This window comes from Dryobates pubescens, chromosome 8 (assembly GCF_014839835.1).
Source record: "Dryobates pubescens isolate bDryPub1 chromosome 8, bDryPub1.pri, whole genome shotgun sequence".
Lineage (NCBI taxonomy): Eukaryota > Metazoa > Chordata > Aves > Piciformes > Picidae > Dryobates > Dryobates pubescens.
In genome coordinates this window covers 14996406-15023098 of record NC_071619.1, presented here as the reverse complement: position 1 = coordinate 15023098, position 26693 = coordinate 14996406, and the positions used below count along the sequence as shown (strand labels likewise).

Below are 26693 nucleotides of genomic sequence, written 5' to 3'. Positions count from 1 at the left end.
CTCTAGTTTCAAGCTGTAGCAGCAGCATTACTGACCAATTCCTCAGTCAAAAGTGGAGCTGCTGATAATACTCTTAAGTAGACGTACTTTCTAATAGGGGCAGGATCAGGTTTTTATTGTCAAGACCACTAGAATTTTTTCCAACAGCAACACCAAACAATTTCCTTATGACTTTCAGAAAGGGAGGGATTTCTTTCTGGACAAAGGGCTAATGTAAATACATAATCCATGTAACACAGAACTCCCCTGGAAGATCATGATCTCCGTTATGCTGCATGCTAACCAAGATTCAGCAGGGTGAGTCACCTCCAGCTAGACCATTGTAACTAAGTGAGCTTGTTCCTTAATAGCTTTAGAATAAAGTAGAATAGAATAGAATAGAATAGAATAGAATAGAATAGAATAGAATAGAATAGAATAGAATAGAATAGAATAGAATAGAATAGAATATACCAGACCAGGTTGGAAGAGACCTTCAAGATCATCATGTCCAACCTATCAACCAATCCAGCCCACCTAAACATCTGAACCGTGGCACCAAGCACCCCATCAAGTCTCCTCCTGAACACCTCCAGTGATGGTGACTCCACCACCTTCCCGGGCAGCCCATTCCAATGGGCAATCACTCTCTCTGTATAGAACTTCTTCCTAACCTCCAGCCTAAACCTCCCCTGGCACAGCCTGAGACTGTGTCCTCTTGTTCTGGTGCTGGCTACCTGGGAGAAGAAACCAACATCCGCCTGTCTACAACCTCCCTTCAGGTAGTCGTACAGAGCAATAAGGTCGCCCCTGAGTCTCCTCTTCTCCAGGCTAAGCAACCCCAGCTCCCTCAGCCTCTCCTCATAGGGCTTGTGTTCCAAACCCCTCACTAACTTCGTTGCCCTTCTCTGGACACGTTCCAGCAAGTCAACATCCTTCCTAAACTGAGGGGCCCAGAATTGGACACAGTACTGAATGTGTGGCCTAACATTCTAGCCTGTGGATTTAGAGAGTTTATCAGTGAATAGAGGGTATTGGAATGGTTCAACTGAACATTGCAGTATCTGGTATTCTCCTTGCCAAGAAATTGAGATCCTGAGCAAGATTTACATGGAAAATTACAGCTTGGTGTTTCAGTGCCACTTTATGCCATTCAAGTGTATATAAAGTTACTTACATTCCTCCTGATGAGCTTTGAGGCAGAGCCGTCCAAGCAAATACTATAGTGTGCCTCTGAAGGATATACAAACAAAACTTGTCACCAACCTCTTGTACTCAAACATTCCCTGAGTAAATTGGTCTGCTCAGTTGCGCACAGTGCAGAGATCACAGATGTCATCTATTTCCCTTATATTCAAGAAGCCAGTAATTAGAGAGTGCTCTTATTCATGAGGTTTAAGGAGAAAAGGCTTGCTTTCTTTCCCTTATGTCTCATCTTTGAAGAGTACCCTGTTCGGAGCAGCAGGCGTTCTTCAGGTCAGAAGTGGGATAAACCTTTTCTTTACTGTTCTTGAAATAAGGTCTACAGAGTGCCTGTCTGCTGCAAAGGAAATCTGTTGGTATTGGAAGGCAAGGCTTGTCCTTAGCTAACATTAACCTAGGGCTGGAGAAATAGAAAAATTGTTGCAACACAAATGAGAGAAAGTACAGGCAATGCTTTAAATTCTGCTGTAAACCCTTCTGACTTCCCAAGTGTAATGCTAAATCATGTTATTTGCCATGTTCATGTTTTTGATTATCAGTGGCTGTTTGGAGTCTGTTTGCATTATAATTTAATTTGAAATGATTAGAGATGTTCCTTAGAGCTTCTCGTAAACTGACTCCAGAAAGCATGGATGCTTAAATAAGGCTGTATGGCTTTCTGTCTAGTTGAATGAGGTAATACTGACCAGATCACCTGTTACATTGATAGAACTTGTGCTTTTGCTACCAGTGTGCTCATTCACCTGTTTTGAGTTATCAGGGAAATTAAACCTGGTTGCTTTCCAGTCAAAAAGCCAGCTGGATATCACTATGATAAGGTCCCAGGCTTGTTTCTTACAGGATGTTCTGAGGCACCTTAGCTTGCTTTGTTTTTTTTGAACCTATTAATTCGGTATGAAATACTTAACATTTTGATTGCTCACAGAGACAGTAGAATGAGTAGATGTCTCTAGAGCTCTGTTCTAGGTGTGAAGGGAGACAAGGTATAATGGGAGGTTTCAGTTCACGGATACATGTCCTGTTTGAAGTCTGCCTTTCTTTTTATTGCAAGAAGAGACTCATTGTTATAGATCTCCAATGTTAGAAGAGAAATAACATCTGTGAATCCTCAACGGCACCTACTGCTGCACACCCAGCCTTTCTTAAGGAGTCATGCTTTTTCATTAATTCGATCAGAAATCTGAAAGACTTCTGCTATGGTCCCATTAGACTAAATTGTTCTTGTCTCAACATTGGATACAGCATTCCAGGTAGAAGCGAAGGCTTATTTGCAAAACATCTAAGAGTTTGTTTATTCACCATATTGTAAAACTGTTGCAAAATCATGCAGGTAGGATATTGAGTCATGTTCAAGTTCCTGTTTACTGTAATCCCAATAAACTTTCTGGAGGAACTGACATGCTATCATGCTATTTAGTTCTGGGGTTAATAGTTGATCATTCCTACATGTAATACTTACCCTATTTATTTTTGATCCCTAGTCTTGGTAAATTGAAAATTCATGCTGTCTTCTAAAGACCTCTCAGTGCCTACCTTGTAGTGTCTCAGATTTTATGCACTCCAATAGCATCTGCATCATCTCTGAAAATATTAATAGTTTTGGAATCACATAGATTACCATGGGATTGTCTAATAGATCATTCTTAGTTAAAAATTTTGTGTTTTGGTATGGACTTAAAGGGATGATAGAAGATAAATGCATTGAAAAGTACTTACACATGGGAACCACATCTGACTCTTAGAGCTTGAAATTATTAGAAGGTCCCACATATGCACCCCCTATACTTAAGCTATACCCTAGACATTCACTTTAGGTTGCTTGCCAGACACTATATGTTCTGGCCGTATGAGTCAGCACAAAGAGCAATGTTTTACAGCACTTATGTTTTTAGAGCTATAAATTATTGACCCTCAAGTATGCAATGCAGCTTTTTGCCCAGTTGTGCCACACATTATATAGATTAGAGGAAATAATTCTAATTCCCTATCTTTTGCTTTTTCCCCATCCACAAGACTTGCTCAGTTAGGAAACTGAAAGACATGTGATGTGATTGTCACTGATGGTTCTATGTCTCTTGTCTTTTTCCAGGAAGTGAATGAAATTAAGTTGATTTCTTCTATAATTCTTTAGCTTCACTTCCCCCCGCCCCCAGGCATTACATTTTATTTACTTCTCCGTGTTTTAAAATCCCATCTGTATTGCAAAATTCTCCAACACAATTGGTCTCTGTGCAGGTGACTTCAGAGAGGTCCTGCCTTGCTCTTCCCTGGAAAAGAGGCAACTGCCTTGGTCCAGACCACTTGAAAATAATCCAAACAGACCCCCATACTGATGTAACATGGACATATTTTTAACATCCAGACTTTCAGCAGGACGAGGACTGCAGGGAGTACCACTTGCTTACCTAATTCTGTCATATTTTCTAAATTAGAGAAAGGAAAATATTTAAAAATACTAAAAGTAGCATATATACTCTACATTTCTCATATAATAGAGACAATTGCTTGTCCTCTTTAAGATAAAACCATAGCTACAACTCTTACTATCATTTTAACAGTTCAGATTACAAGACATGGAAAATAATAGAGAGGTTGACTGCCAGCTTAAAATGGAAATGCCTGGAGCTCCTCTACTGCTACATTTCTCATTGCCTTTTCATTGCCTTTCGTTTCTGATTTGTTATGGAGATAGTACAAGAATAATATTTCCCCTGGTTTTCTTGAAGACTGCAGCATATATGTGAAGTGTTCTCTGCCAGGTGAACAATGACATCCCCTTGTCTCTTAATATTTGTGCTGCTCAGCATGACTCTTACAGCATAACTGTCACTACACCTCCTTGCCATTTTTTTATCTGTATAGTTAAGCCTAAGTGGTTTATTGGAGAGTTTGACTAAATGTCTGTGGTGCAGTTGTTAGCATGTGGCAAATAACTGTGAAAGATGATTGTGAAAATGGAGAGTAGGAGAGAAAGCTGCACAAGCAAATGAATTAGTAGAAGTTGAGCCATTTGATATAAGAAAAATAACAGCTGTCTTCCAACTGTTATTTCACAAGCAGCTGTCCTTGTGTAAAACAACTCAGTTGTTGAGGAGACTTTAGCTGTCTTTCCAACCACACAAGGAACACTATATGTGAGATGCAGGATTTATTTATATGCTAATACTGGTGGCACCTTGTATTAATCCAGAAGCTTCCCTACACCAACACCTTCAAGGGTGCAGACCTCACAGAATTTCTGCTAGACAATTCTTTGTAATGGACAAAAGTCAGAAAGAGACTACTAAAATCATGAAGCACCTGAAATAACAGCATTATTTTACTTCCTATTGTAGAAAAAGCTCAATGAGCTCATTATGTGCAAACCTCTCTTTGCTGCTCATTTACTTTTAGGATAACATATAATTCTCAGTTTTAGACAACTTCTTAGCTTCTAAAGAGTGGAAAAAGCAGTAAGGCGATCTGCGTGTTTTATAGAGTTGGGAGTTGTGTAGTTGATTTTAGTTACCTGTAAGCGATGATTAATACTTGCAGTTCTGCCTTCAAAATAAGTCTTTTGATGAACTAGAATGTATTTTTCAACATATATCACACTGGTGGTGTACATAATTCTATCAGTAAGAGGATCTTATGCTTAGGTTTAGTATTGAGCAGACAGGACTAAATGAGTTGCTAAAACTCAGAAGAGGTGTTAAAATGAACAGAACTTCTTAACGCTTATCTCATTATCAAGTTTGAGTCTCTCTCTACAGTACCAGCTTCTAATGAGAAAAGGTTTTGTGCTAATTTAAGAAAACCTCAGAACTACAGAAGAGTGCTGACCTGTAGCAGGCAAACATTTCATCCATAATACATAAAAGATCAGAATTTCCTTTTGCAAAAAACTATGCCAAGTATACAGCTGGGAACGCTAGCTGCTTAATGTGGTGTTAAAAGACAAGTAACTTAAAACTTCCAAAAGTATTTTAATTAGAGAGTCATAAAAACCAGAGTTGTTGTAGCTGGAAAAGCCCTTTAAGATCAACAGCAACCATTAATTAAAAATTAACCAGATCAAAATTATTAGGGTGCAATAAAAAGCAGCCTGTCCAGAATTTAAAAACATAAAAATAAAAAATGGTTAGGACAGACAGGAAATGAAGACAAATTTCCCCTTATGGTAAAACCTTAAGATTCTGAAGCATAATTTCTGTTTTACTAGTTTGCCTTATCTTTGGACAGAGAACCTGGTGCTGCAATTGAGCAAATTGTCCAACACAAAGATTAGCCTCAGACAGGGTCAATTAAATTGAACAGTGGATAAACACTGGCTAATACAATAGATTTTGTAAAGATAATTCATACGTGAAAGAAAACATTACAAGCTATTAATCTCACCAACACTGAATTTCACTGAAAACATCACTTGATAAGTTATTGAAAACACCCTCATATTCAAGAACAATCATTGGAGATTAAGGTGAACGTTACTCAGATTCAGAGAATGGTTTGGTTTGGAAGGGACCTTAAAGGCCATCTAGTTCCAGCCCCCCTGCCACAGGCAGGGACACCTTCCACTTGACTGGCTTGCTCAAGGCCTCATCCAACCTTGCCTTGAACACTTTCAGAGGGGGCATCTGCAGTCTCCCTGGGCAACTTGTACCTGTCTCTCACCGCCCTTACTATAAAGAATTTCTTCCTAGTATCTAAATTTACCCTCCTCAAGCTTAAAGCCATTCCCTCTCATCACAACAAGCTCTTGTAAAGAGCCCCTTCCTGGCTTTCTTGTAGGCCCCCTTCAAGTACTGGAAGGCTGCTATAGGGGCTCCCCAGAGCCTTCTTTTTTAAATGCAAGCAGTTTTGAAATGAAAGCAGTTTTGCAGCAAAGAAAGATGGAGAAAGCTCCCAGCTAGCAATTAGTTTACCAGAGAAAGATAGACCTTGGCCATTTCACTGCCCTCAGCAAACTGTAATCTCGTATAAAAGCAGCAAATTAATTTTAGCTAGTTTATCTTCGTAAAATTTCCTCACATCAAATGGTGCGAGTTGGAAGGGGTTTTAAAGATCACCTAGTTCCAACTCCCATACCCTGGGGGTTGCTCAGGGCCCCATCCAGTCTGGCTTGTGGAAGAAACTGCTTGTTGGACTTAACTACAGATGCAAGGAGCAAAATTCTAGGAATAGATCTTGAGTTACAGTACATGCTAGAGGAAAATTCCCTTATGGATTTGCAAATTCATTGCAAGATTTATTGCTAACTTGTATTCTGTATTAGTACCAAAATACAGTGACACTTAAATCCACTGGAGCAACTTACTAAAAACTGCACTTTTAAACTGGGACGTTTGTCAAATATAACAGATTGAGTATTTGACATTTCCCAACTTGTTTGCACGTCTGTATTTTAGGGCTTAAAGTTTACTTCAGCCTAATTCTATATCCAAAACTTATAAAAAGGTCTCTGACACTTTTTCAATATGAAGGAACTTCATAGTTGCTAGGAATTTGCTTTCCCAATGGTTTCTTAAAACCTGGTTAGCATTTTTTTGCAAGCTTTAAGTCACCCCTGACTGGGGTTCAGAAAAATAAGCTACTTCAGAATGATGTTTTCAACATGAATCTTAAGCAGCAAAGATCTAACATAAACCTGAGTTTTAATGTACGGAAGATGATGATACAGTATGCATGTACATGATACATACTATACACACACACCCCAGGTATATATATAATGCACATATGAGAGCCAAAAATCTTTTGCAGCTATTACTGTCAGCAAAGGTACAAGCACAGTCAACAGAATTCACCACCTAAGAATTGGATATGCCAAACAGTAAAATAAACTCTTACACAATAGGTGTTGTTTTGCTGTTTAAATAGTGCAAAATAAATATTCCTAATACTAAAGATACTTCCATTTGCAACCAAAAATGCAGTAGCTTTTTTTTTGCAACAATGTCAGGTTAAATGAGAGCAAATAAATTACTATGCTTGTGGAACTGAATTACAAAACTAGTAGCCCCTTCCACAATGTTAAGAAAAAAAAAAGCTTCGAAAAGATCTTTTGCCTTTGTAGAAGAGAATGCTGGCAGCATGTATGAAGTAAGTACAGTAAGTCTATTCGGAGCTCAAGCTGTACAAAAGTCAATATGTGCTAGTAATTCTCTGTGCTGGCTTGTTGGATATTGCACTTTACATCTGGGACACTCAAGAAAACTTTCATCAAGAAGGCTTGAATGTTTCATGGAAGGACTTCCATCATGCATGATCAGCTTCTCTTCAAATACGTCTTGCAAATCGTCTTGTAGTTCCACGTGTCCAGATTCCAGAGGCTTCTGGAAAAGGAGAAGCTTTAGTGTAAGACTGGGGTGAGCATGCACTGTAGGGAAAACGTTAAGGTTTGGTGGCACAGAAGCCATGTGTGTTACACAACTAAGGGGAGATTTTAAAAGATGGGTAAATGAGTTATGCTACTCATGTTACTAACGGAGGGGCTTGCCATACAATCCTACCACATTTAAATTAGACTGCAGATAACTTTTCTATAGACTATTTAATACAAGTTTCCCACAATCTCTGATGGGGAATCCTTCCCCAAACATCTTACTAGCCACTCACACACGATGTTTCCTTAATTAAATGGTGCCTCAATTTTCCTCTATATAGGGTGTTACCTTTCCATAAAGCTCTGCTAAAATGCCCTCTTCTGATCCCATGTCTGATCCCAAGTCTAGGGCTCAAATCTAAGGTGGCTTTCTCTGTTTCGCTCACTAGCAGCAAATCTATATAGAAGCATGCTGCAGCTCTATCACTGTGCAACGAACAAAAGCAGCTAACATTGTTATACAAAATACAGTGATGTCCCCTACTCAGCAACCTGACCTTTCTGGATGTCCTGCAGTGCTAGTTCTCTGTGTATGCTATAGAGGAAAAACAATGCCCAACTAGGTGACACAGGATTCTGCACCCTGGGGCTACATACAGTGAATATCTGATAACATTAATAGAAGACTCCGTATGCTTGAAATAAAATCCTAAAGTGACTAGATTCACCTGCAGAGTTACTCCATACATACCGTTGGTTCCAGATGGGTTTTTTGTTCCCTGGTCTTGCTAAGTTCCTTAAGGGCTTTGCTTAAACGATGTTGCAGGTTCAGCCGAGCAAGCTTTTCATTCTCAAAGTCTGTGGTGCATACCTGGATCTGGCAAAGCCCCAGAGGGAAAAATTAAAGACAGAACTATTAAGAATTGAGCAGTGGGGGTGGGTGGTTGAATTGTTTGGTTAGAGGCTGCCTATTTCAGACTGTCTTGCAGTCTTAAACTGAACATGTTATAGAAAAGTATATAGTACAAGTTCTAATTAAACAACGCTGGTTTTTACCCCAGGATCTCTTCCGTGTAACAAGATAGTTTGGACAGAAACTATGGGTAACATTGTACACCCAAGCTTAGCAAAGAAATGCTACTTCCCACCCCCAATAACATGAAGAGATACGCAAGACTTCAGTGAGCAGATCTGGTTTCGGATGTTTCCCATACCTGGACAAGTGATTGTGGAGAAAACAGCATCAGACTCAGACCCTCTTATCTTTAACAGGTGACAGATTTTTCTCAGCAGATGTGTTCAAAATTTTTAGAAGCATCAAGAGATTATTCACAGCTGAGTATTCATGCCCAATATTACTTTAATGAACTACTAAGTCTTAAATTTGAAGTTAGACTAGAAAGCCTCTGTGCATAATACAGATTAAGATCACCATCTTAAGGTACCTGTTGCTCCAACAAAGCTATCCTAGTGTGCTCCTCCTGCTGTTTGAGCAATGATTTATGAAGAAGTTGCACCTACAAGGCAAAAAAAAACCCCACACATTTGCATTGAACAACTTTCATATACAATAGTTAATAATCTTAAATAATAAATCTAAAAAAGGGATAGCAGTAAACTCTTAATTCCAGCACCAACAGAAGATGTATGCCAGTTGTGCAACAGCAGACTCAGATCTCTCTACTTCCCTGGGGAAAATCCCAAAGAAACATTGCATTGAGCAGGAGGAGTACAGGATGACACTACAGTTACTCTTAACTAACTTAGGTGATCACCAGGATGCACCCAGAAAGCATACACACAACACTAAGTTTGCACTAATGTGCCATGATGTTAAAACCCAAAAGCAAGCAATGCATTATTTTTTTAAGAGAGCAGGTGTAAGTCTCAGAAGGAACTTTTATAGTGAATGCTGTTGTTCAGCTGAAAAAATACTACTTTTTTTTTTAAATCAACACTTTCACCTTTTAATCATTATTAACCACTCAGAACCAGCCTGTTCTTCAAGAGCTAAACTGTTCTGGGTTTCATCTGCTTTGGTGCTTAGTAGATTTTATTCTCCTATTTCAAATTTCAGTTCTATATTGCTTTGTATTGACCCCAAACACCTCCAAGTAGCAAGTCTATCTTATTTGGATTTCCTGAAGATAGGCCAAGAAGGACTTTCCAGTTTCTCTTCAGCAGATATGTAGACATGGTTTCATGTCTTAGAAGAAAGAACAGGGTTGTCTGGGGTTTTTTATTAGCATCACTATAGTGATAAGATTATTCCAATACTATAAGATTATTCCAATATTATTCCAATGTAGTAATTCATGTAGGGGAAATGGCAAAAAAGTCTTCATGAGTATTTGAAATAAAGATAAGCAGAGTGTTTTAAATACAAACATACAGCACATACATGTCTCTCCTCACCCCGATCAGCTAGAGTGGTTAAAATCACTGGACTCAAAACCAGAAGTAACAAAGAACTAAGAAATACACAAGAATAGAATTATCACAGAAGTCATTGAGGGACTCTCTAGGATATGAGCAAGCCCTGAAAACGATTGATGCAAAAGCAACAGAACAGATCTAGCAACAGCATGAACTATGCATATTGAACAGCCTACCTGACAAACACTTCTTAGGCTCTACAGGGAATTACAGAACTCTCCTCAGTGGTTTCTACCATAACTGACTTCAAGACAACAATAACTTAGTCTTAAGCAAGATAACCTGCTCATCTGGCTGTTGCCTGCATAGTTCTTATCCAGTGACATTCCACAGTTATGATAACATGATAAAATAGCTTGTGTGGACTTGAATCTTTACCTTTCCTGTCTCCATTTACTATTAACCTTGAGGATTAAATAGATCAAAATCAATTAAATACTCTCTCACCTCTCCCCATTTTGTCTCACAAAACCAGGGAAATAAGTGAACAAGTAAGTTCCATGTTTAAACAGGAAAATCTGACAAAAATTTGGCTTTTGATCCAAACAGAAGAAATTAGGAATATACAATTATTACTATATTGAAGGAATAATTCTGTTTTAATCACAAAGACATGTAAAGAACAGTTACTGGAGCAAGTGATGGTCTATTCTGATTATGACTTCTCAGATTGTGATTGTTTGCTAATGATCTTAAGCCTCCAAATGCATCCACTTACCTGAGATAAAAGATCTTCACTTTTCTTTTCTCCTTCTCTGAGCTGTCCTTTAATTGTTTCATTTTCTTGTTTCAATCTCTGCACTTTCTCTCTTTTAATCTTATTTTCATTTTCTAGAGCTTTCATTTCAGCAACATGTGACTGCAATAAGGCATTTAAACTCATTTTTTCTTGTTGTGCTTCTTCATACTTGTTTTTGTATTCATTAAGTTCAGCTCTCAGCTGGGTTACAGTGCATCTTTCCGTTTCCAGGTCACTCTTAACAGTTAGTAACAGCTGGTCATAATATTTTTGCTTTTCCTCTAGTAGATGACCTTAATGAACCAGAAATTGAGATAGTGATGAACCAGAAATTGAGATTGGAGGGAGGAAAACAGTCACTTAAAAATCAGAACACAAAATCCTTGACAGCATTTTAGGGTGCACTGATCGAAATTACACAACTTAGATTTAACTGAATTTTGCTGGTCAGCTTGCAATACTTCTAATGCAGTAAAGTCCCCTTCCAGTAGATAATGTAAAACTGCAACTTCTTTTGGGTGTGGTACACTGTGCTACAGCTACTTCCTGCACCAACTCTTGTAGTAATATTATATCCTTTGCCCTGACTACACAAGCTCAATGACCCACACACAGTTCTTATGTGGCCTCATACATTATACTGATGGATGGGAATCAAGACTTAAAGATACAAGATTCTCACTTCCAGATTTAGGTTTCTTGTGGCATTGCTTCCTCTCCAGAGGTAACCTGGGGATCTGGTGGGTTCTACTTCACCACTGCTGACCAAGTCCAGATCATCCATTGTTGTTTGCAGACAATCTTTTTCAAATTGTATGCCCTCATTTACTTCTAAATTTCAAATAGAAGGGATTAGGATAGGTTTTTTGATAAAGACCACCGGCATCATACTAACAGGCTAGTAACTTAAACCTGAGTTACTAAATTTTTCTTGGGTCAACAAGCAAATTTTTCTAGGGGGGGGGGGGGGGGGGGGGAACAAAAAAAGCAGCATTCTGTAAAAATTCAGTAGTACATAATATACCTAGAAGCTGAACACAGAATGCAGACTTTTACAGGCTTTGCTGATTTTGGACATACTCTTACTCCAGATGTAGCTATTTCTATTTAGTACCTTTAGCTTGCAAGTCAGTTGCAGCATATGTGAAATTAATAGTTTGATAATAAGCAGCCAGCTCCTTCTGATTCTTGTTTAATGTGATTTTAATTTCATTTCACATGCTGGTGAAGCACAACTCAAGTCAGTCTTGAGGCTGCTCATTGTTGAGCAACTGCATAGCACAGAAGTGAGCTGGAGGTGGCCAGATCCATAGCACAAAACACTGTTTTGGATCGGTGCCAAGGCCTATTGCATGTTTTCATCCTCTAACAACTGTTCAGGTGAGTAAAGAATGTGTCAGTCTTGAGTCATGTTTACAATATTTATTTTGAAAAAAGTAAATTTAAAAAACCTGATCCACACCTAGCTGATAAATCCTTAATGCTTCCATCATGCAGGTTGAAAGTGTACTTTGAAGGATGGGAGACATACATATATTTGTCTCAACACTTTCCACAAACAGAAGTTGCAAATAGAGTGTCAAGGCTGTTAAAAGCCATCTTTGAAGTAGATAAGGATGTGAAATGCTGTTGATCAAGGAACACAGCTAGATTACAGGAAGCAGAGTAGTTTTACTTAACTGAAGTTTTACCACTAAGGAACCAAAATGTTGGGGGGGGGGGAAAGTCATGATTTTCTTTATTTGTACTATAATTTAATGTCAGCATGCTTATTCTGCAGATAATTATGTTCTGTTATGGGCAAAAGAGTGAATACCTTCTGATCGGAATTCTATCGATCGTCGTTGGCTAGCTGTATCTGACTTCTGCTCAAGCTCAAAGATCCTTCCAAGCAGTCCCCTGACGTATGCTTCACGTTGCTGGTCATACAGTAGCCACTGTTGGTTCTTCTCAAGAGCCTTCATGAAGGGGAACGGAACAACAACAAAGCAGCCTCTGGTAAATTCTCAGATTTTATAAGTATTTGTCTTATTTCTTACAAATGTTAAAAGTTACATACTACGCAGTTTCAGGATAATCTAGTCAATTCTGTTGCAAACTGTAGTAATCTTCTCTGTGCAACAAAAAAAATCCATTTTGAAAGATCACAGAATGTTAGGGGCCAGAAGGGATCTCAAAAGATCATCCAGTCCAACCCTCCTGCCAGAGCAAGATCACCTTTACCAGATCACACTGGAACGCATCCAGGCAGGTTTTGAATATCTCCAGAGAGGGAGATACTCCCTGGGCAGCCTGTTCCAGTGTTCTGTCACTCTCACAGTGGAAAAAAAGCCAACTTTGCCTCATGTTTCCATGGAACTTCCTATGCCTCAACTTCCACCCATTGCCCCTTGTCCTGTCATTGGGCATCATCAAGAAAAGCCTGGCTCCATCTTCTTGGCATTCACCCCTTACATATTTATAAACATTAATGAGGTCACCCCTTGGTTATCCTCTTCTCCAAACTAAAGAAACCCAGCTCCCTCAGTCTGTCCGTGCAAGAAAGATGTTCCACTCTTAATCATTTTTGTTGCTCTGCGCTGGACCCTTTCAAGCAGTTCCCTGAGGTCCTTCTTGAACTGAGAGGCCCAGAACTGGACACAATATTCCGGATGCAGCCTCACCAGGGCACAGCAGAGGGGGAAGAGATCCTCTCTCTACCTACTTACCACACCCTTTCTAATACACCCCAGAATGGCATTTGTCTTCTTGGCCACAAGAGCACATTGCTGGCTCATGATCAACCTTCCATCCACTGGGACCCCCAGGTCCTTTTCCCCTTCCCTGCTCTCCCAACAGGTCAGTCCCCAACCTAGACTGATACACGGGATTGTTCTTTCCCAGGTTTAGCAGAAGGTAAAACTGCAGCAATATTTAATACTGGTTGGCTTACTTCTTGGCATAGGAAAAATAACTTAAAACCAGAAGCTTTCATGAGTTATGCCCAGATTATGAAGAATTGGCCTGCCATCTTAAATACACAATCAAACATAAGGTAACAGGTCTTGAAAATGGAGAAAACAATATCATTGCCACTTGTAGTTTGCAGGAACAAGGACATGAATTATTATAACTGGTTTGACCAATACAGTTATTGAGGTTGAAAGGGACCTGAGGTTGTTTCTAATGCAACCTCATGCTATTCCAGGTAGTGTTAAATCTGAGCGGAGGCCAGATTGCTTGGGAATTCTGATTTGTCTGCAATCACTTTGTTCTGATGCTCCAAGCAAAGTTTTCCCACAGATGATGGAAATATTGTCTCTCTTTTTTTTTTTCCCATTGGGAAACATACTCTGAGGTCCCATACTACCCAAAACTGTCTATGGCAATAATTTGCACTTTTAATTTATCTTGCTGCGGATAATGTGTACCTGTGCTGTACAGGAAACTTACATCTTGCAGGTTTTTTTCAACTTCAGAAAGATTAGATGCCGATGCAGTGCTGTTTGTTACAGGTTCCTGCAGACAAAGAATAACTTGTTAGTATTCTTTAAAACAGATGGCTGAAACCCTAAAGCTAGTCCTGTGCCATATCATGTAAGTAGCATAAGAATATTTTTTAAATTCAAAACAGACCCATAGGTGTTTTTGTGATTTACTTTTAAAGGAAGGTAGAAAATCATTTCATAGGTAGAAAATAAAAATAAAGTCTTCTGCAAGATACAGGACAAGCATTTAATTCATTACACAAATCCGCTGTCATGTATCTTCTGCTGAACCACTGTCTTGGAAGACCTGGAAGGTGCAGGAGAGCTTCAAAAAATGAAGCTATTGAGGGTATTATTTAAAAACAGGGGGGGGTGGAAACAAGTTAAGTGTTTGTTCTGTTCTTGTATCTTCAGACTAGATTCACAGTAAGCCAGACCCATAGGAGCTGTTGAGGAAACCTAGAGCTTGACAGCCTCACTGGGATAATGGGAGGATTATAATCATTTGGGAAACAAAGCAAGCCTGTTTAGAACCATAAGGGCACTCTGACTGATTTTCTTAGACCAGATGCACAGTAGAGTGCTTAAAGTATGAACTGGAGGGCTCTTCAGACTAAACAATAGAGAGCCGTTAAACAGTTGTACTTCATAACTAGATAGGTTTATTCACTGCATGATAGAAAGCTTTTGTGAAATTTTGTGCAAATAAGTCAAAGAGAACTTTGAAGAGATAGTGCAGATTACTACCCAAATACAAGATACGTTTTCCCAAATTTTTCCTCTGATTTTTGGAACAGGACTTAAGCTTCATAATTGGGGGAAAAAACAACAACAACAAAAAAACCCCAAAACAAAACACAAAACACACCCCCTAACTTTGAATTCAATTATTAAACCTTAGCACTCCCTAATAAAACTAGGATTTTGAGATGTTACAATTACATGGCTCCCTATTTCAACGACCATTAAAACTCTGCCTCAGTAAAATTGTGTCATACACCTGTTATTTTGGAGTATAGCTGCTGCTCATACGCCACCTAGCAGTTTGAAGCTCCATTTCTCCACTCCTTCTCAGGTTCCTCAAGCCATGCAGTCGAAACAGCAGTAACATTTTAAATTGACTTAACAGCAGACAGCAAAAAGTAAAATAAAATTCTGGTTTTAAATTAAAAGTTATTTTGGTAGTTCCCTGACAAAAAGGTCTTGGAAACCTTTTAACATATTTTTTTAAATCTCTAGCAATGTTTGAAGTCTCTTGAAATTCAAAACAAACGTTGGACTTCAAGTTCCTAAGATCTTGCATTATCAGAAATGGTATATATATATTATCATGGAAAATTAGTAGACATTAATTACGATATCTGGATAGCACAAGTTCTAGGTCTCAACGTCTGTGTGGCACATGGAGAATCAGCACCACCTGCAGGTCAAAAACTGAAAGAGGCACCTACAGGCACCAACTTCCCTGTGCTCCTTGTTAAAATACTGCTGCATTTTCCGTGGAACGTTAGAACATAAAGGGGTGGATAAACAACTGTAGGAAACTAAGTGCACTTGCAAAATCTACAAAGTACCCACCATCATACCTATTGCATGTCAGCTCACTATCTCTGTCCTATCTTCTGTCAGATTGAAGTATTACCATGTCTGATGTCACATAAAAGACAGGCAACTAGTTTTAACAACTGAGGAGCAAAATGAGGATTCATAAGAGCAGGGAAGAGAATAATATTCTCACGACTGGAGTTGAGTTAGGTGAGCTTAATTTGTCTTAATGTCCCATGTCTCTATTATTGGTGCCGTCTCAGTCACAAACCCAAGAAGGGCATATCTGCTGTAGCAAGTGTGGATCATTACGTGTAGCACCATGAGTCATATCACCTGCATGTGAACTTGAAAAAGGGACCCTGCTGTACAGCATTACACAATTCCATTCCCTTCCCAGCTATGTTGCCTGAAGTTGTTCTTCATTTAGCATTCAATGTGGATTCTGTCTTTCTTCATGCAAGAGCATTTCAGCATGCAACACAACTTCTAAGATTTCATAACAAATATTGGTGCTCAGTGGGCACAAATTCCAAATCTAACTTCACTGTAAACAGGTTAGATTTGGATTTTGCAATTACAATATTTCTTCAGTGCTTACCTGGGATGCTTGAGAAGTACTAACTCTGTTTTCAAGCTCAGAACACTTTGCAGTAACAGTGGATAAATTACATTTTAACCTGTCGATTTCTTCTGATAGAGAACGAAGTAACTGTTCTCTTCTTTCTACTTCCTTTGTTTTTTCTTCTAGCTGACTCTGTAGCAAGGAGACTTCACTACTCTTGTTTTTGGAGCTAAGCTTGTCTTTCAGGTTTTGGATTTCTTTGTCCTTCTCACCAAGAAGAAGGTTGTATTTTTCTTTTTCTTGGGAAAGCATTTTCTAAATGAAACAGAATTAAAATGTGACACATTAATTAAGTGCTGGTCTATGCAACAAGTACATTAGGAAGTTTATAACAGTTTGCAAAGATACTTTGAAAGGTTCTTTTAGGCTTTAATTTGCTGAGAGCATTACTTTTTACTCTAAACAGGCAATACCACAGTGATCATCACAATATAGAATCATAGAATTGTCAGGGTTGGGTTGGAAGGGACCTCAAGGATCATCTAGTTCAAATCCCCCTGCCATGGGCAGGGACCCCTCACACTAGATCAGGTTGCCCAGAGCCCCATCCAGCCTGGCCTTAAAAACCTCCATGGATGGGGCTTCTACCACCTCCCTGGGCAACCTGTTCCAATGTCTCACCACCCTCATGGTAAAAAACTTCTTCCTGACATCCAATCAATTTACAAAGTTTCCTGTGCAGCAAGAAGATCAACAAGAAACAACTACAATTTGCTTCATTTCTGTGAAATTAGATTACAGTAATCATCTGAAATATTTCAAGCAATACTAAAACAAGTGAAGTAGATGAAACAAGGAAAGAGTACAAAAGAACCAAATTTTACAGACTTGTTAGGTACTTAATTCTGTGTATGAATACAGATCACTACAGTATATAAGCCTTAAAACACAAGCAGTACAAGAACTCTGAATTTCCAGTGAAGCATTGGCAATACATTTCTTTGGAAGCAGCATAGCCTTCTTGCAAATTAAATTATAATAATTGAAGTTACAAGAGTTGCAAGAAGGTATGCAGGAGAAGGATCCCATTTTCCAAATTGTCTAGCCTTTTAGTTTCAAAACATGCTTTAGTAGGTATTTTCAACAAGCACTCTCTTTTCAGTACGTCTCCAGCACAGGGAATTACTACTCAGCTTTAGCACTGCATTTGAGGTACCTCAGGGCTCTACATAAACTTCTGTTAGGATAGTATTTCACTTTCCAAGAGAAAGGTTGATGTTGAAATTGTGTGTTTGCATCAAGTCATTAGAAGGTGGCAGAGAAACTAAAATTAATTGAATTGTAGAGAGCTTCATTTAGGGAATAGTTGACAACGACACTGGTCTTAGAACATCAACACCAAGTCATATCTAAATAAGCCTGTTATTTTCCACCTGTAAACTAAGAACCCAACACTGAGCAAGCAGCAAACTTCGACAGACAGCAAATACACTACCCTAACAGTTTTTCTCTGCAACCACAGGTTTACCTTGAACAGACTGAAAGGCATAGAAATTGCAGTGTTTTCATTTCTGCTCTTCAGTTGTAATGAAAGAACAACATAGTGAACCAATTACAGTTTTTATTTACCTATACCTGAACGGGAGTTCGAGAATATAGTTCAAGCAAACATGCAGCACTTTTTGGCATGCTCTCAGGCAGCTGTTTGCAAACATCACGTTCTTTGCAGCGAGTGCTCAAAATAATCCTCTGGGCCCAACTGTTCCAAACAGTTGGACATGTGAGGCCAGGTCTTAATGGACTAATTGGCACCTCTGGCCTCAATTCTTTGTATATAAAAGCCTTATCAGATTATTGCAGTTTTAGTATTTCAGTCATCATTGAAACATATTTGAGAGCAAAACCATCAAACGAAAACAGTAGCAACATCAAAGTAAACTAAGTTTCAAGAGGAATGCCTGGCATCTTGCTTACAAAGATGGACATACTCAGACTCACGCTAACTTTGCACAATTAGGACATCATGAACGTACAAACATCTACCTCACCTCTAGAAGCTCGTTCCTTTCCGGTTCAGTCATTTTGCTTTTCCCTTTCACGACTTCCTCCATTGATTTTCTCAGGGCAGCGTTCTCCTGCTTGTACTTCTCGAGGTCACTCTCATGTCTGGAGCTACTCGACTTTAAGCCCCACTTACCAATTATATCTTTGGCAGTCTTGGAATTCATCTTTAAGCACCTATAAAAAACAAACGCCGCATTACAGAAAAGCAATCCCTTCTACCGGACAGGACGTGACTCGTGACAGAGTTTTAGTAAAGCCCATACAGCGTGGAGTTTCCCGGCTCCTGCAGGCGACTCCCGGACCGGCCTGCGGGGAACAAACCGCAAATACCCTGGCTCAGAGGCGGCAAGGGGCTTCTACCCGGCAACAGCTGCTCCAGCCAGTCCCAGCCTAGCCCAACTTCCTGGAATTTGAATCCCGCGGCTCTAGCATCGTCACTTCCGTCCGGTTTACTTCACTGGCGAAGCGACGGCTACGGCATCTCCAGTGGGTCAGAAGAGATAGGGCATGGAGTTAAAAGACGTTTCCGCTCTGGTAGGGCGGGCCTCGGCGGGCTCGAGCTGCTGGGTGTGAGTGGCCATTAACGACTAGAGGGGCGCTGCCGAATTCTCCGCGGAATGCTTGAGCGGAGGCACCCAATTGGCTGGCATAAGCGGCTGCTAGACCTAACTGGCCAATGCCATGGGGCATTTCTTATTCTCATCGCGTTTTCCTGCCCCATTACACGTGCTGGCGACTGGCCGCCGGGAGGCGGGGGCTGCTCCGGCCTGGCCTAGGACGGTTGGGCACCTGTAAGTGGGCTGGGGCTGCGTTTTCTTCGCCTTTGAGAGGTCATAATTAATTTTCCCTTTGAGGCGGTTTCAATTTTTTCGTTAAAGAGCAGTTGTAGAAGAAGGGATGGTGGGTGTCCCCTCATTGCTTCCCGGCAGATGGCTCTCCTCACCCTGCATGAGCTTTCACTCACTGGGCAGAAAGGGCAGTGGCTGCCAGCTGCCCGGGGCAGCTCACCTGTGGCTCTGGCCATGCACCGGCTGGGGAGCTTGTCTGAGGTTGGAATGATCGAAGAAGGAACAACGGCAGTGATGCTTAAGCCGGGTCGTCCGGATCCTCTCAGTACTGCCTTTACCCTTATTCTGCCCAGAATGCTGGCTTCAGATTAGCTCTCTTCCAGAGCAGGGAGATACTTTGCAAGTTTGACCCAGTTTCATTTATAGCGGAGACTACGACAGGTATTTAAGAAATAATATTTACAGGCCTTCAAACACTGACACGGGGTCTTGTCACGTATTTCGCACGTATTTTCCTAATTCTTTATTTATGCATACATATACATGTATAAAGAATTTCTTAAGAGTTCTACTAGATGAGGCATCTTAAATACGGCGCCTGTTGTTATTTGTGTCGACAGCGTAGTTGTTCCAGAGCACAACTGGAGGGGGAGCACTTACACTGTTTTTAAGACCATAGGTAGTTTGCGATTACTCGCTGCCAAGGAGGCAAGCTGAAAACAGTTACAGAGAAATTCCAAAAATTGAAGAGGGGGAGGGAAAAAAATCAAAACAAACAAACGAACAAACAAGGGCATTGCGAAATGTAGTACCTTGGTATACCGAGAAGCAAGTGTGATGTATCTTGAGTTCTGGAGCCGTGCTTGGTGTTGCTTGTGCTTGTTCTTGCCTTGTTACTTGTGAGGAATTTATTACTCCTCTTAAGAATAAAAGCAACCCAAAAAATCTTCACTCGTTTTTACACTGTGCCACTTCCGTTACTGGATTTTGCTAAGAAGAGTTTTTTGTGCCTGTGTGCAGCAGCACAGAGCTTGGTGTCAATTTACACGTACTTTTTTTTTTTTTCCCCTTCCCCACTGCCTTCAGTGGCTAATCCGTCATAGACCCACCCATAGACTTTTCTTTACTATAAACCAGCTGTTCCCTGCCTCCTCTTCCTGATAGCATTTCAGTGCACAAGTGAAGGAGTTTGAAACTTAAGACTTCCTGTATTTTCTTTGGTAACAATCGACATTTAGTCAAGACTGGAAACAATGCTTCGGGTGATTGTGGAATCTGCTACCAATATCCCTAAAACCAAGTTTGGGAAACCAGATCCTATTGTTTCTGTTATTTTTAAAGGTAAGGAGAACTGTCATACATGTACTTAGGAGGTTTTCTGAAGGATAATGCCATACGTAAGTATTGAAAACTGGTGAAAATATGTTTTCCTGAAGTTACATTTGATGGAAGACTTTTTAGAGACGCAGGAGTTAACCCAAAGAAGTTTAAACTGGGTGGAGTGAATTGGCCATCAGTGCTTTTGTTTCAGGATCCACGTTTTGAAAGCTTTTGCGGAGGATTAGCCCTTTGCTTTAAACAGATTTAAGTGCATAGATAAATCCACAAGGAAGAGTACTTTGGTTTCCGTCTGAAAAAAAAGCCATTCCTCTGTCTTGATGACTTTGCAGAGCCCCTGCTCACTCTTGCACTAATTTTTCACTGTCTGAATTGCACTTTAAAATTTTGTCTGTTGAGGTTATTTAGTGTAAAACAAGGATTTAGTAAGGGAAACCACGTTTTGCACTTTTGCTCTTCACATACATATGGGACAAGGGGAAAATAGTGGGTTGAAATTAGAATTTATATGCAAAGCCAATTGTATTTTACAGCGTATTTTACCCATTGCTGTCATTTCCTCACATGACTAGACTAAAGGAACTTGATTTCAGGTATTGATTTGTCTTTAAGGTGCAGGAACCTCCAGGCAATTTTGGATCATGTAATACAGTAAACCAAACTGTGACAAATGGTTGTCTTAACTCATGGTGATCTGTTTTCCTAACTGTGCACTTAAATGGAAAGAGTTTTCCTAAAGTATGAAAAAATCATTGCAGGGATTCATCATGTTTAGAAACCAGCTGGAGGCTGGAAAAGGATGAGGCAGCACATGACCGGTGTCTTAATTTTCAAAATAAGGTTTTGAATATGTTATTTCAGCATCAGAAAGATGTAGTATCATTCAATTTCCATTCTTTCCCACCTCTTTTTCAAGCTTTCTCTTTTTTCTTTGTTTCTTTGGGTGTTTTTTACCGCCATTGTATGTTTGGGCAAGTGGCTAAGCCTGTCTCAGTAACTTTTGTAACTTCCTAATTCTTCTTAATTCTTTTCAGTTTCTTGTCTTTCTCAGTTTTCCTGTCATGGTTTTCCTTTCTGTGTTACCTCTGTTCCTGCAGTGACATACTCCAGAGTTGGTTTATTATACCTTTGCTTCTTTATGCCTTAAGTGTCTGTTTAATTCCTCCTTGTACTTTTGTTCCTACTCTGTGCTTTAATTAATTTTTTACCCACTAAATAGAAGATACAGATTTTGTTTGTTTGTTTGTTCTATATTGTTGAATTTGATTCTTACAGAATCACAGAATTGTCAGGATTGGAAAGGACCTCAAAGATCATCTAGTTCCAACCCCCTTGCCATGGGCAGGGACACCTTCCACTAGATCAGGTTGCCCAGAGCTACATCCAGCCTGACTTTAAAAACATCCAGGGGTGGGGCTTGAACCAGTTCCCTGGGCAACCTGTGCCAGTGTCGCACCACCCTTATGGTGATTCTCAGTCCTTCAATTATCCGAACACAGGAGCTTGGCAACAGACATTAAAGGAATGAGTTTATCTTTTAAGTGCTATAACTGGGACTTGTAATGTTCAGAAATACGCTCAACTGTTGTCTTCACGAATGGGACCTTTTTAGTAGTATATTTAATTTCTCATTATACCTGCCACTCTTTTTACATTATTTTACTTCATACCAGAAGTCTGATTCTTTGCTTTCTGTCCAGAGTGGTTCAAAGGGGCCAGAAAATAGGAGGCTTTTGCCAGGTATTGGGCAACTCTGATTTAGTTTGTAACTGGAGTACCTGGTTGCCAGGTGAAGTGGTGTAAGGATCATATCTGAAATAGGTTGTTGGTGTTTATAAATTATTTTTGTAGCCTATTTCCCCTTGCTTTGTTAGTGTGTAGATGAGAGACCAGGATTTATTTATTTTTTTTGAAGATGTGTATCAAAGGATAATGTCTTTAACAGTTGTCCATACCCACTGTAGCTCCTGGGGGACATAAAAACCACAAGTGGGAGTTTGTTTTCCAAACTGGGAAAAACTCAGGCGTTTGTAAGACTTTGGCCATAACCCTACAGTACATTTTCATGTTTTGTTTGATTCTGGCATATTCTTGGTGAAGTCTTAGAAAACAGCACTTACTTGACAGAAAATTGCTGTGGAAGGTGACACTTCAGTAAACAGTGTTTTATTTGTTAGATTTTTTCAAACTGTAACTTGCATAACTTTTGCTGGTGTCAGGGTCAGTGATTTTCAGGCTTCACTGAAAACACACAGTATCTCTCAGGTTTAGAGCTTTTATGACTATGCTGTGAAGAAAAAGGCCGTGATCATACAACTCTTGGTATGTAGGTGACTCCACAAACGCTTTATGTTTATACATTAGTATGGTTTCATCTGTGTATAGAATAGATTTCATCAATTTTGTGTAACTAATCTCCTTTTCTATTCTATTCTATGCAATCAGCCTAATTCATATAGTGAAATATATTGGGTACATATTATTAAGCCAGTTGTTTCTGTAGTGATACCTTGTTTACAGCTGAGGAGTTTTGTGCAAGCATTTGCCTTTATTTTTTCCCCCCTTTTTCTTTTAAACATAATTTATGTTCAGGCCAGGGAGAAAGCTTTTATTTGCTTTAAGAACAACTCAGTGTTCAAAGAGAGCTACACCCTGAGAGTAAACAAGTATTGTCTGGAACTGGGTGCTGTTACTGCAGAATTCCAAGTTCATCATTATGTGAGACAAATTATTAGTCAAATTAGTATGAAAAACTGTTGCCATTTGCTAAAGTGGCACTAGGTGGTAATTATTAAGCCAGTACAATTCTTCTGGTTCATCAGATAAACCAAACTGGATAAAAAGGTGCCAGATTATTGTCTTTGGGTATAAAAAGTGACACAGTTACTTAGATGTGCAGTCAATGCTAGGACATTTAGCACTTTCATCATGCCTTCTGACAGCCACATACAGCTTTATGCATTAAAAGCTGATGTGAAATAGCACTCAGTTTAATTGGGCCAACTTGAACAGAGTTTCTTTTGTAGCTATGTTGTTAGTTTATATTTCAGTGTGTGAAAGACAACAGTACTAGAGTGTAATTATTCACTAAAGTTATATTTTCTGTATTGCAGAGAATTAAATTACCCTAACTTTCATTTCCTGGGGTTTGGAGGTCTGCCCATTTGATCCTGCAGTTGGTGCAATCTTAATTCTTCATTCACAGAAGTTTTATGGAAAACTTAGTGAGCTGAAATGTGATTCTTTGTTGAATCTTAGACTTAAAAGTCTTCTAAAAGATAGTGTTTGCTTCTGATATTCCACACCTGCTGACATTAATACAAGTGCTAACTGGAACAAAAAAACCAAGGTGCAAGCATTGGTTGTTTTGCAGTGCTGTCATTATCTTTGTAGTTATGAAACAGTTTAAACAATGAATCCTTTTCAACACTGTCATTGATTATCACTAAGTCCTTATTACATTAATTTCCAACTGAGATTATTAAACAATATGTGTTAGTATAATGTCTTTCGATATGGTTTACAGTACTGACTACTGTAGCAGGATTCATTACCAGTAGAGGAAGGAAGACAAGGGACCTGAAACTTATGTGAGCTCCTGGGATAAATGCATAGTCATTTTATTCTTCTTGGCAATTTTTTTGGTGGTGGTTTGTTTGTTTTGTTTTGTTTTTTGTGGGAAGAAGGCAGCTCCTTGTCACAGTTTAAAAACCAACCAAAAACCACACCAAACCCCCCCACAAAACACCCCAGTGCATTAAAAGAATGATAAAAAGGGTGATAAAGTCAATAAAGTGAAGAAAACACATATAAAATCCATGTTTGAGGAATATACATACTAAATTTTAACTGAAATTACAACTAAAACCCAATGTAAGCTGTTTACCAGTTTTGGTTTTGGTTGGTTGGGTTGGGTTTTTTAATCCAAGTTTCACAAAAATGCATAACAATGAAGGTTTTCTCGTAGTATATGTGGAAAATCTTGCTGCTTGTCAAGAGTTGTTTAGACTGTTGTTCAAGCCAGGGCTTTCCTACGGTTGAGCTTAGGCAGGGATTTTTTACCCACTCATTCCACAAGGATCAAGTCTGTGATTCACTGTCTCCTTTACAAACTGCTGTAACTTGCTTTTTTCACTAAGACTGAGAATGTCTTTTCCCTGACTTTCAGCTCATATTTATAGGGGCACTTGGAGTACCAGTGCCAACCCCCAGATATTGTAGGATATTGAGTTTTGAAAATGCTTTGTCTCCTGTTAGATATCATGAAGCTGAATTTCTCCTACTGCATGTTAATTAGTTCTTTGTTCCACAAATACATGCCCACAGCACAGTATGTTATGAATGCTCTTTCCGTTGTGGGACAGTGTGAGTCAATATCCTGTATAAATTGTAGACAATTCCTGTTACATAAATATGAGTCAGTCCTTGCAATTTGCAGTGTGGGCTGACTTTTCTCTCAGTACATCACACACTTATTCAATAGAAGCATCCACTACAGTCTACTGCTTGAATAGTATATGAACTTGCCCATGTGGTGTAGCTTTACTGTTGCTTCCAGACCTCTGCAGTGTTTTCCTGGCAAAGTATAGCTGTCATTTGTGAATAATAAAAATGCTATTGTCTTTACTGTAGTCCTTAAATACAAGGACCATGTCTGAAACTTAGCCTTGTGGTGGCTGAGTATTTTATACATCAGTTTACTGACTATACTTAAATGTGGTTTTTTGTTATCACTAATATATGCACTTACTGTTGAGAGATCTGTGTGGTTGCCAGCGTGGAAAGCCATGGCATATTACCTGCTTTGGACCTGTTGTAAGAACAGAATTTTGTTTCCCTTTTTAATAGATGTGGCAGCCTGAAGAGGGCCTCTGCAACACTTGAGTTCTGTTCCTCTCAGGGAAAGTAATTTGAACTGAATTGCAAAATGCAATTGCAGATTTGACTAAATGCAAATTCTTGCCACAAAGTATGGAAAATTTATAGGTTTTTAGGCTATAGTATGTGTCAATGAAGTGATCTTCATAACCTCTGGAAATAATTTTTTGTTTCAGGAAGGACAGCATTTCCTCTTTTATGCATGTACATTTCCTGCTGTTATTTGCTCATTTAAAGCAGAAAATGCTGACACTAAGCATATCTTCTGAAGAGTTTTTTTGTTTTTTCAAGGTTGTTTTACTTCAGAGCGGAACACTTCTAGGTATTTTCTGACTTGGATATGGTAAATGTGTAACAGATTTTCTTTACTACTGAAGTTCACCTTGAGGTTACCGTTTGGTTTGATGTCTCCAAGTCTTTCAGTCTGCCATCTTTTATCATTACTGACATCGCAGCCAAGGGTCATACAAAGGTTGAGAAACATAAATATTGATTTTGCTTTTTGGGAATACATTTAGCGGTGTTTAAACAAAACAGAATAACAAACCTCAGCTGCTAAAATTGCCCAGGAGAATTTTTTTTGATTGCAAAATCTGCAACTTCTGGAAGAGGCAAAAATAATTGGAACGTTTGGTTTGAAGCTCAAACCTTTTTTTGAGTAACAAAAGGAAAAAATGTGATATTTGTGCGGCGCTGTAGCAAAACCAGATCATCATGCTTTCTTTGTCTTTGCAGATGAAAAAAAGAAAACAAAGAAAATTGACAGTGAACTTAATCCTGTTTGGAATGAGGTAACTTTTTATTTATTTATTCTTTAATAAGTTCTTGGTCTGCACTCAGACAAAACACTTGTAAAATTCATAGGTCAGTTTCTACAGTTGTGAACATTGGTTAGAAATAGGAACTAGTGGAGTGTGTTAGTAAATGCAGGTGAATGGATTTGTCTTGCACCCTATATTGCAACTCATTAAATAATGGTTTTATGTAAAAGTAGATGGATATCTGGTGGGTTTTTTAGGCCTAGTTTTGTCCTCCATACTTTGGTCCAAATAATATTCAGCCATTGCTTCGCCATGTGTATGGGAACATTACTGGGTCCTTTATTATATATTAGGAAATGACCCTACAGCATTAGAAAGAATCATGTGTTGAAGTTCCTCATGGTTTATTTGCAGGGTTGCCAGCAGTGTTTTTCTTGTGGAAAATACTTTTTAGTAGTGTATTTTCACAACTGGAAATGAAAGTTAAATATTATTCTTACATTTTGTAATCAGAAATACAAAGAAAGGGAACCTACAAATATTTATCTAAACTCAGCAGCAACTGATTTCATCCAGTATTGCAGGGGAATAGTATCAGATCTTATGAATTGCGAGAAAATGCTTGT

General features: G+C 39.1%; 2 protein-coding genes across 3 annotated transcripts in view; one reads left to right on the top strand and one right to left on the bottom strand.

Annotated features, from left to right (window-relative positions):
- Positions 1–7289: 7289 nt before the first annotated feature.
- CEP55 (centrosomal protein 55) lies at positions 7290–18466 on the bottom strand. The gene is made up of 8 exons (XM_009897742.2): positions 18287–18466; positions 16275–16553; positions 14094–14159; positions 12478–12619; positions 10641–10954; positions 8932–9003; positions 8238–8363; positions 7290–7496 (listed from the first exon to the last, which is right to left on the bottom strand). The coding sequence occupies exons 1-8, from the start codon at positions 18464–18466 to the stop codon at positions 7290–7292; spliced, it is 1386 nt and encodes a 461-aa protein (XP_009896044.2).
- A 1810-nt stretch (positions 18467–20276) lies between these two features.
- The window catches only part of MYOF (myoferlin), a 67541-nt gene continuing 61124 nt past the window's right edge, over positions 20277–26693 (top strand). For both annotated transcript variants that reach the window (XM_054163258.1, XM_054163259.1), the window contains exons 1-2: positions 20277–20431; positions 26042–26097. In XM_054163258.1, the coding sequence (XP_054019233.1) occupies positions 20344–20431; positions 26042–26097 (144 nt within the window). In that variant the 5' untranslated portion in view covers positions 20277–20343. The remainder of the gene's footprint in view (positions 20432–26041; positions 26098–26693) is intronic.